Source organism: Capsicum annuum, chromosome 1 (assembly GCF_002878395.1).
Source record: "Capsicum annuum cultivar UCD-10X-F1 chromosome 1, UCD10Xv1.1, whole genome shotgun sequence".
In the NCBI taxonomy this organism is placed as follows: Eukaryota; Viridiplantae; Streptophyta; class Magnoliopsida; order Solanales; family Solanaceae; genus Capsicum; species Capsicum annuum.
The window spans coordinates 31,183,526-31,195,249 of record NC_061111.1 but is presented as its reverse complement, the minus strand read 5'-3'; the positions used below and the strand labels follow the sequence as shown (position 1 = coordinate 31,195,249).

General features: G+C 31.7%; 1 protein-coding gene across 1 annotated transcript in view; it reads left to right on the top strand.

Moving 5' to 3' along the window:
• The first annotated feature begins 5,727 nt into the window (after nt 1–5,727).
• LOC107871475 (threonine--tRNA ligase, mitochondrial 1) overlaps nt 5,728–11,724 on the top strand; it is a 20,877-nt gene continuing 14,880 nt past the window's right edge. The window contains exons 1-10 of the mRNA XM_016718424.2: nt 5,728–6,049; nt 6,973–7,210; nt 7,321–7,380; nt 8,132–8,221; nt 8,734–8,808; nt 8,929–9,057; nt 9,144–9,233; nt 9,990–10,078; nt 10,178–10,274; nt 10,461–10,547. Coding sequence (XP_016573910.2) covers nt 5,922–6,049; nt 6,973–7,210; nt 7,321–7,380; nt 8,132–8,221; nt 8,734–8,808; nt 8,929–9,057; nt 9,144–9,233; nt 9,990–10,078; nt 10,178–10,274; nt 10,461–10,547 — 1,083 coding nt within the window. The 5' untranslated portion in view covers nt 5,728–5,921. The remainder of the gene's footprint in view (nt 6,050–6,972; nt 7,211–7,320; nt 7,381–8,131; nt 8,222–8,733; nt 8,809–8,928; nt 9,058–9,143; nt 9,234–9,989; nt 10,079–10,177; nt 10,275–10,460; nt 10,548–11,724) is intronic.

Genomic DNA, 11,724 nt, shown 5'->3' with positions numbered 1-11,724 from the left:
ATTTCAACCATCTATTCTAATTTATATTGCAATAAAAAATTACTTTATTAATGAGCTTGAATAAGGTATCTAATAATCACAAAAAGTTAGATTTAATCGTTCTAATATCTCGATTATCATATTGGTCCTTTATAGTTTCTATTCTATTCAAGTCTATATTGTAGATGAATTTTCGATTGGACTTTGAAGAATTTTTTGTATTAAGATTAGATTTAATAATATTGTTCTATCTCGATTATTGTAGTTTTTGTAATGTTATTGTCTATTATTTCTTTTGCTTAATACAAGTAGTAGATGGATGTTTGGTTGGGCTTGAGGATTTTTTTGTAAAGGTTGGGATATAGCCATATCGTTCTAATATCTCGATTATCATATTATTTTGTTGTAGTTTACAGGTGGTATGGTAGATGAATGTTTAGTCGGAATTGGACGAATTTCTTTTGTAAAGATTATATTTAATCATATTGTTTTGTTGTAGTTTTTGGTCTATTACTTTGTATTATTTTTTTAATCATCCGTTATATGATTGTTCATGCCGTATGAGACGATCAAGATACCGATACTACACATATGCATGAAAAAATTGTCTATCTTCGATTTTTAAAGTTAACTACCACCTAACGTTTAATAAATTATTCTTTATATATATATTTTATATCAGTTGATGGTTTGACATGAATCACATGTGCAACACACGTAATACTTTACTAGTCATTGAAAAATGAACAAATGATCGATTGAATACCATAATCTGAGACAAATATAAATTTAAAATTCTTATAAGTAAGCCATTTCAAAATCAACTTCAGGCTCAAATTCCTGTAATTTTATTTGAATTTTGGATATTGCGTGTGCAAAAAAAGTTTAAATATATTTGCTTGAAGTTAAAGCTTACAATTCCACATTTTAAACTTTTTTATTTGAATTTGACTAACTAGTCCTAAGTTTGAGTGAAAGGTGAAAAGCACATGTAAGCTATTTCAATTTTTTGAATTTCATACCTAAACTATCATATGATTGAGTTTCCGATATGAACTATCACCACCTAATCAACAAAACACACATACACAATCAATTATTTCGGTGGCAGTCCCAAAATTTAGGGACGGTGGGTGTTCGTGAGGTTTAAACATACATATTGATGTCCAAAACTTTAAGGTTCTGCCTAAAAACCACAATACCCAGCTATTTTCTTAATTTTCCTAGCATTTTTTTTATGCTTATGCCAATTTTATATATTTTTTAAATATAATTATACCTAATCTACATCAGATTTAACGAGTGCTGAAGCACCAAAGAAATATGTATAGGTCTGCCCCTAATGATTTGGATATGAAACTCAAACAATTGATTGTTTAGACGTGTTTTGTTGACTACATGGTGATCCAGTTAGAAAACTCACACATATGACAATTTGGGTATGAAATTCAAAGAATTAGAATACTCTAGGTGTGTTTTGGCACCATTAAATGTTTTTATTTTGTTTTTGAAAAAAAGACTTTGTCAATCTTACTAGTGTTAACTTCATTTGCAATAGTATATTCTCCATGAGGTGTGAGGATAAAAGAGCAATAGTTATAAAACAATATAATACGATTTAAATTAATTTTATAAGACATGATTAGTTTAGAGGGTGCTACACATAATCATAAACGATCATTATTATTTTAATTGAATAATTTTTACTTGCGTCCATCGGAGGTTGGAGTTTTTTTTTTAATCCTAAATTCATGCTCAAGAGATTTAACCCATTTTAAGTTTGTGGTAAATAAATTCATAAATCCTAAAATTGGAGGTGAATGATGCTTACCACATGAGCAACTCCTCTTCTCACTACTCAAGTGTTCAACAAATATTTCAATTGAAAATATGGATGAAACAGAAGAACTGAGAATTAAAATTGACTTTAAATTCTTAATTATGATTGTGAATAATAAAATAGAAGAAGACTCACCACCAAAGAATATAGTGTGACAGAGAAGGATGTATTTTCTTTAATTAGAGCAAGAGTCAGAGTCAGAATTTTTGGTGAGTGGGTTTAAAATTAGAAGAAAAACTCAAGGTTCAACATCTATAGTATATATATATATATGGATCATTTTAATCATGTATTAATAATATAATTTTTCGTCGAGAACAATTCAGATGAACCCCCTATTACTAAGCTGGTTCCGCCTCTTAATAGAGGTCTTGATTTTGAGTCTTAAATATATAAAAATCTCGTAAAAAATGCTTCTGTTGAATAGGTTCTAAACAATATAAATTAAAATTAATTGAATTTCAAAATAGCTATCAAATAATGGATATAAAAAAAAGGAAAAAAAGATAAAACCGTTTAGTAACATTGACCACAAATTAAACAATTTTAAAAAATAACTAGTGTAATAAGTAACTCAAATAATATGGTGAAAACTGATTAAACAATCCTACCAAATCAAAAGTCCCAGTCCTTGCTCACCACGCCAACAGAGTCCACATTTAACCAATGTCGCAGCCCAATATTAAGGCCCGTTTGGCTATAAAAATAAGGGGTCATTTGGTAGAATGTATTGATAAAACTAATGCATAAATTAATTAATGTGCGTTGCATGTATCTTGTTTGATACATTTTTCAGCCTATGTATAACTAATGCTTGCATTAGTTATACACTCTACTATGTATGAGGTGTGTTAGTAATACATATCATTTTCTATGTATTAGTAATACAATGACTCTAACACACGCATTAATTTATTAAATGATATTATTATTCTTTTTCCACCATTATCTCATTCCCTAGTTTCTTACCACCAGTTTTAAAAAAGTTGCCATAGGGAGAATGAACACTTGCATCTAGAAGGTTTGGTTGTTCTTTGCCATGGAGATATCATATTACTCCATTCTTTTCTTTTCTCCGTTATAGGCTCCACCAGGAAATCAAAAGAAAGAGCTACGTTGTCCACTTTCAGATTAGCACAAAAAGATTTAAAACCAGAAAAAAAAATGGCAGTATCTCCTTTGGGGTATTTTTGGTGCTACTTGTTCATGTTGATTGTATTTCATTCTATCCCTTGAAAAGAGAGTGTACAAAAAAAGGATATTTTGCTAAATAAATATTTTTTTATAAAAATTATGTAAATATATTTTATCTTTAATACATCAAACCAAACGTTGTATAAAAAATAATGATTGCATAACTAATACCAGCATTACTAATTCTTGCATTAATAATGCAACCATTACTAATACACCTTATTCGATATTATATTTATATCCTCTACCAAACGACCCCTAATAGTAATAATTTTAGAGTTAGGGCCCGTTTGGCCATGAAATTTTTTTCTGAAAAAAAATTTCAGAGTTGAAAATTGTGGTGTTTGGCCATGAAAATTCGAAAAATAATTTCGAAATTTTTTTCTAAAAAGGGAAAACAAGTTTTTGGTGTTTTCACAATTTTCCAACTCCAATTCTAACTTTTATTATTATTAAATATAACCTCAATCTTTTAAATTTTTATATAAAACTCTCCTTATAACATTACCTTTTAAATATTACGTATATAGCAGTTTTAAAGAATAAGATAATTATAATTTCAAACTTAATGTTATCCTAATTAATATATATCTCTTTTTCTCTCTCATAATTATTTTTGTCCCTTATTTAAGACATTAGTTTACTGCTAATGATCATAATTACTACAATATAATAATAATAATAATAATAATAATAATAATTTTTTAATTGCGATACGGACGTTTAAGGAATTATAGTCGTGTAATTAATAATGGATAATTGTTTTTTATATTTATGGAATTAATAAAGTTGAAGCAGATTAGTTTACCACAAACACAAATTATTCTCATTTTTAATTTGATTAGATATATATATATATATATATATATATATATATAAATAATATTTTGTACATCTTTATTATACTATTCAAATCTAAATAGTTTATACCATATATATGCTAAAAATATAAATCGGTGATACATATTTTTCATAAAAAAATGTTCAATTTAACAAATTTATACCTTAAATTGCAATTGCTATCTTTATATACCATAATACTTGATATCTTTATACACAAAGTATTATATTTATACCCATAAATATATAAAATAATATATTTATAATAGAAATATACAAAGTATGTTATATATAAAGTTTATACCATGTATATACCATATACACACATATATAAATATACAAAGTATTAAGAAACATACTAAACATATTTATAACATAAATATACAAAGTATGTTATATATGAAGTTAATACCATGTATATACCATATACATACATATATAAATATACAAAGTATAAAGAAACATACTAAGCATTTTTATATATTTATTGTATATGATATAATATACCATAAATACGCAAAATATGTTTTACATATAAATAATTTATTCACACGCAGTAAAATCTTTCATATATAAGAAAATTAAAGAAATAAATTAGCGGCACCCTAAAATTTAATAACAACTCATCATTTCTTATTAAAAAAAAAATTGGGGGCAGGAAAAGATGATTACAATGTGGGAAATCGAACCCTCACCAACAAGGTGAACGTTCAGGTAACTAACCAACTAAGCTATAGGGGAAGGGGAATGGGGGAGGGGATTACAATGTGGGGAATTGAACCCTCACCAACAAGGTGGAAATTCAGGTAACTGACCAACTAAGCTACTAAGATTTTCTATTTTTTAGGAAGGGAAAATAAAGAAAATAAGTTAAATAAAATCCAAAAAAATAAATTTGTTTGAAAGATAATATTTGTTACCTAAACAATAGGAAGCAGTGATTTGTTAATATAACATTCATATTTAAAATTTTCAAATATGAAAAAACAACTATTAAATATTATATATGTCATAATTGAAATTCATTAAATATGACCATGTACATGTAATTATTTTTATAAAAATGACTAATTGTGTTCTTTTTTCGTTAGTAGGTAAAACTTAGTTCGGTTATTTTGATAATTTGTAAAAGTTGTGGCATAAAATTATATTTTAAAAAGTTTTTTTCAAAAATAAAATTAAAAAAAGACATGACCAAACACGACTATAATTCCAATTTCAACTACAACTTCGGAAAATTTTCGTTTAATAGCCAAACGGCTACTTAGAGTTGGACTTGGAATTAAAGTTAAAGTAGATATTGTGTTTGATATGAATATATATTGAAGTTGTTTTTGAAATTTTATGAGAAAGATAAAAATAAAAAAATATTTTTTTAAAGTAAAATAATTTTTATGATCAAATAACAGTAGTATTTTTCATGTAAAATAGTTTTCCAAAAAGATTCTCCTGGCCAAATGCCTACTCAAACCCTAGGGACTTTGGATTAAAAAGGACTCTCAAGTTGTCTAATTAAGTGGAGTCCTTCAAGTTTTTTAAATTAAGTGGGAGGATCAACTTTTTTTTTTCTTTTTTAAGTTTTTTCATCCCAACAACTTGTTTCAGTTGTAGAACAACTTTGGTAGTTATTCGACAACTTTGCGAAGTTGTTCAATAACTACCAAAGTTATTTAATAACTGTGCAAGTTGTTCAACAACTGCACGAAATTGTTCACTTGCACAAAATTGTTCAAAAAATTAAGACAAAAGTTGTTCAATAACTATTCAAAGTTATTTAGACAACTAATATAGTTGTCCAACAACTATTTCAACTGTTTAAAAAAATTTATTTATTTTTAATAAATTTGTGGGATCCACTTGTCCCTTTTCAAACTTGAAACTTGAAACTTGAGGGTTCTTTTTACTCATTTTTCTCGGGGAAAACCTCCAGTTAACTTCACATACTCTTACGCTACTAGTGGCTGCAGCAATCAGCCAATTTCACCGCCGTCTTGTGCCGTCAAAACACTTTTTACTTCTCCTCCACCGCCGCCGCTGCTTCTCATCTCCGGCAGTAGAACAACCAGCAATGGGTGCCGCCTATCCGAGAGACGAAAGTTATCTGGAGAATGTTATACCCAGACGTATCGCACTCTTCGAATCTATACAAAATCAGCAACGCCTTCATCGCCTTTCACTATCCCCTGATCCTATACAGTAATTCTAATTTATTTTTTCTCAAGTTGTTTTGTCTATTACTCTTCCCCGTTCACTTTTACTTGTCCTCTTTGGAAAATCCGAGAGTTAATTTGTCACTTAATTCCTATTTACCCTTATTATTAATTAATTATAGTTATTTCTCGATGATTGAGTTATTATATTCAAAGTGTTAATGTCGTAAAATTGTCATTTTATTCACAGCTCCATAAGGGCTGCGCCAAGTCAATAGCGGTTAAGTTAAAATGGGCCAAGGGAGCACCCAAGGGCGTGACCTAGTGGTTCAATGAAGTTGGGTTGAGCACTATGAGGCTCAGGTTCAATTCCCAACAGAGATTAACACCAAACACTAGGTGATTTCTTACCATCTGTTCTACATGATGCTGGTGGGAGGTGGCAGGTCTCCCGTGGAATTAGTTGACATGAGTGAGTGGTCAAACACACACCATACCTGAATTGCGAGTTTCCTATATGCATGTCTAGTCATCTCAACCCATCTCTACTGTGTCAATTGAATACTTCTACTACAAAATGATCATCTAGACACTTACAAAATTTATATATCACTTTAGTGTCAAATGTCCATGAGACAGTGTGAGGGCGAGTTGGAGTGTTGAGTTTCTAGGTAAGACCAAGTAGAGGTGTTTGGACATGCGCTTCTCAAAGTTGGAGTGCTTACTTGCCAAGTGTCTGTTTATGTATTTTTCCTAGTTTAAACTATAAAAATTGTTATTTACTATACTTTTATGTATTTTCTAAATATGCAATCTTTAGCTGTTATAAAAATGGAAATGATTTTGTATATGCACAAAAAATAGTGTTTTGAGCATTGCCATTCTTTTTCGGATGAGGGGAATAATTAATTTGGTAAATCTTTTTTTTCGTTAGAATTTTGAATATAGGTTATTATTGTGTTAAATTAGGATTGAATTACCGAATGGAACTGTGAAGGAGGGGAAGAAATGGAATACAACGCCTTTGGATATAGCAAAGGAGATATCGAAGAGCTTGGCTTCCAATGCTTTGATAGCAAAGGTGAATGGGGTGCTTTGGGATTTGTTGAGGCCATTGGAGAGTGACTGTAAGCTCGAGCTCTTCACTTTTGACAGTGACGAGGGTCGTGATACGTTTTGGCACTCGAGTGCTCACATTCTTGGCGAGGTTTTAGCCCTTTGTCTACATCAAGTTTTGATTTCTGAAAATTGTTTATAGTAAACTACTTGCTAGTGTCCTTTTTTAAGGTTTGATTTTTTCTTTTGTGGTTTTCTTAGTCATTGGAGAGGAAATATGGCTGCAAATTATGCATTGGACCCTGTACAACAAGAGGAGAGGTATCAGATTTGCCTATCTTCAAACGTTGAAGTCCTTTTTGTTTTTATAGTTTAGTGTTCTGAAATCCGCAACGAATTATCTAGTATTGGAATGAAATGCGCCTTAACAGAACAGGAGGGAGGAGGATTCATATAGTCGATTGCTTTGAGACATTTGATTGGTTGATTGATTAGTTTTGGGGTCTGAATCATGTTACCTATTACTGGATGATGGAGTTTTGGCTGAGTTATTGCATTTCTTCTGTATGAATTGATTAACGTGAAAATAGCTAGCTATCTAATAATAAGCGTAAGTAGTTTCCAAAAACTAATCTAACTTTGGTTTTTACTTATTGCTTAACCACTTTATTTGATAGCTGATTTCCTGGTAAAGAGCTTGGGACAATTCTACGTTCCACCTTTAGCATCTTTAGTTGCTGCATTGACTGCAGCCATAACCTATGTTCATTTTCCAGGTGAAAGAACCATCCTAAGAAAAAGCCCATGAAACTTTGTACTGTCATTTAAAATGTGTCATTTCATCATTTTGGGTAACATGTTGCTGATGAACTAACTTCTCAACAAATCCTCATTCCTTAATGAGCTATGCAAATTTAGATTGCATTGTTATTCTCAAAAAAACTAGGTAAAGATAAAATTGTTCCACTACCTGCTTCCTCCTCCTGCCTGTCTCTCTCTGTCATTTTAGTTTTTTCTTTACTCTGGTCATATTGCTTCCAATCTGTTATGACAGTCTAAACTGCCTCTGCAGGGTTTCTATTATGATGCCTTTTATGGTGATCTGGGGTTAAATGAGGATCATTTTAAAGGGATTGAGGCGGAGGCAGCAAAAGCTGTTTCGGTAATACTTTTTTTATCTGACCGAGTTGCCTTGATCTAATGAGCATTAAGTCAACTGCTAGTTGCCTCTTGGATTTTATACTTCCACAGTTCTGTCCCTTTGGAGTTTCTCCATTTTGATTATCTGTAAAAAATGGATTGAGTGATTTATGGTTGAGTATTATGTTTGTCGTTATTGTAATTTGATTTTTTTTTTTATTGGTGACTTCCATGTGATTATAAACTTATTAAAAGATTTCACCTTTTGTTCTCTGTATAACCGGTTCGGATGTTGGTAAAAAGGATAGTGCATTTCAACAAATTTGATATGTTTTTTTCTGGTCTTTTGTCAAGTAAATTCAAACCAGAGCTGGCTTTGCTGATTGCTGAACTATGAGCAATTTTTTAGTTAAGATATTCAGTGGAATGTTTCCAACCCCGTTATAGAATATTTAACCTGTTGGAAGATTTCACCCTGTTTATTTTTTTCCTGCATTATTTCCAACATGTAACTAACTTCCCTTTATTTCTCAGGAGAAACAGCCTTTTGAACGCATTGAAGTTTCACGGCAACAAGCTCTTGATATGTTCTCTGATAATAGGTTTAAGGTTGAATTGGTGTTATCTTGCAGTTCTATCCTTCCAGGCTTTTCTCTGTGCAACAATTTTCAGTAAATGTTCTCTGCTGTGATCTCACATCTTAGTTTTTTTTTCCCATCTTTTAATTAGGTTGAAATCATTAATGATTTGCCTGAAGATAAAACAATCACAGTATATAGATGTGGCCCCTTGGTTGATCTATGCCGTGGTCCACATATACCAAATACATCTTTCGTCAAAGCATTAGCTTGTTTAAAGGTTCGTTGTTGCGCATCTTCTAGAAGAGTTAGTCTTTCAATGTGTGTTGATTTGGTTCTCTTTTCTTATCAATTCAATGTTTCTAGGCTTCATCAGCATATTGGAGAGGAGACAAGGACCGTGAAAGCTTGCAAAGAGTTTATGGAATATCTTATCCAGATCAGAAACGGTTGAAGGTGGCTTTCAAAGCTCCTTGCGTCATTTCTGCATTTAACTTCTTCTGCCGCTGTGCCTCTCTGCAGTAATCAGTACAAAAAGAACTGTATATATTGTTCCTTACAAAAGGACAATATGAAACTGCAGATCTCTTAATTTTCGTACACTTGATATTTGCTCTTCATTCAATGGAGGAAAAGGAAACAAATTTGGATTGAGAAAAAAGAGGAAATAATCCCTTATATTGTGTGAGATGGTTTAGCTCTCAAAATTATTTTAGGTTGATAATCGTTGGAGTTGCTTAGTTCATTTTAAAAATATCTGGTGTTGCAAAGTTGAATCCATCATGTATATGAGGCGTAACCTCTTGTAAGTCGTGATAGGCGGCTCTATCTGATGCCTTTTCTTGTTCGTATTTCATTGTACTTACATATCTTTTTTAAGCATGTAAGTAAACTAGCTCATTGTGCCTATCCCTTTTCGTTTCATCTGTATAAACTAGCTCATTGTGCCTATCCCTTTTCGTTTCATCTGTATTTTTGTTGTCGCTCTCTCTTTCTCTCTAGATAATTTAGTGAGTTTGATAGGAGATGACGCTTAGCGCACATGCCATTATACGTTATCTGGGTACTAGCTTGATGAATTAATGAAATTATTGATTTGTTAGTAAAAGCAAAAGTGTAGGGTTTTGGTGTTATCCTGATTCTTGAGAAAGGAGAACAGGTCAAAGTACTGCTTCCAATGAGGACTTTTTAGTGAAACAATTTCTGTTATAGGAATATCTAAAGCTGCTAGAGGAAGCAAAGAAATACGATCACAGAGAGCTGACTAAGAAGCAGGAGCTTTTCTTCTTTCATCCATTAAGGTATGCCCTGATATTATTAAAAAAAATGAAGAAGGCGTACCTTTGTAATTCCCTAGGTGAAATGTTTCATAATATTTAAATGTGAATCGTGCATTCCAGCCCTGGAAGTTGTTTCTTTCTTCCACACGGTGCTCGAGTTTGCAACAAATTGCTGGAGTTCATACGGGGTCAGTATTGGAAAAGAGGCTACGAGGAGGTAACTAGCTTTCTGCTCAAGTATATATTGGTTGGAAGGACTATTTGAACCAGAGACTGGAACAGTGCAAGTTTAGTTCGAACAGGGACTATTTACTGGTCTTTTCTGGTTCAGGGATAAAAAAGGTTCAATAGAATTATGTGCATTCTGTTTAATAGTGCTTGTCTTGATACATAATCCATGCAGGTTTGGAGTCCAAATATGTACAATATGCAGTTATGGGAAACTTCTGGTCATGCTGCAAATTACAGGGAGAACATGTTTGTGTTTGAGGTAAATTTTGTCTTACTAGTAGCAGCTTTGATACTATGATGTTCAGAATAAGTTTTTCATTTTTTTAAACCCTCTAATTTCTGGAATATAGATACTTCTAGGAGTACTTTAAAGGTGAAAAAGGAAAATTTTTGTAACTCGAAGCACATATGTTCAGTTCTCTTAGACTTTTGTTGTAAAGACGCAAATGTACAAGATGTAGATAGTATGGTTACTTTTCTTAGTCCTTTTCAAAAGTAGGTATGTACAGAGAATGCAGTTCAGTTCACTGCAGATCACTACTCGGTCATTGCCCCCTCCGGATGGCTATTCTTTTCTAAAATTCTCTTTACATTTTTTTAAAAAGTAGTAATTAATGCTAGTAAGGGAAGCACTTCCCTTATTTACTCAAATGAGTAATGTTAAATTTATGAATAACATAGCACTCTAAAGGTCTGTTCTGATCAAGTACTGGAGTTAAATTCCTACTAACACTCATATCAGAAAACCATGCGAACTGGTCATAGTATTTAAGCGGGAAGGATGGAAGAGCTGGCCCATTATCCCAGAGTTTCAAAGGTTATGGTTAGTCTTAAGGGTTGGCTCCAAACAAATTTCTTGGTCATAAAAAAACTCATATTAGAGAAGGAATAGGCATCCATTTTTTTTTTTTGGGTGGGGTGGGGGGGTGCACTTTTTTTATTTAATTATATTCTCAACACGCTCCCTCATGTGCGGGCCTGATTTCCTTTTTCATGGTCCAAGCACGTGGAAATTCATTTTAATAATGGGTGGTGGTGAGACTCGATCCCAGGACCGTTGCCTGCTCTAATACCATGTTGAAGTGTGCGACTAACTCTTCTAAAAGCTTAAGCTATTAGAGGAACACACATTTATTATTTAATTATATTCTCAATAGAAGAAATGAGGATACTCATCAAAAAAGGAAACAAGGTTGAAACCTCCAGATTTTTTGTCAGATGGATCAATTTAAATGCTATAAGATGCAGAGGTATTTGCAAGGTGAAAGGTCACTTTCGAGAATTTTATTAAAATAGATTTATATTTATTGGTCCAACTTAATGGGCAGTTTAGTCAAGATGAATCGGTACATGATTAAGACATATGGTAAGGTACCTTACAAAGGTCAAATAAAATAATTGATACTGTGATGTCTCTGTCTCTCTCTCTCTATATA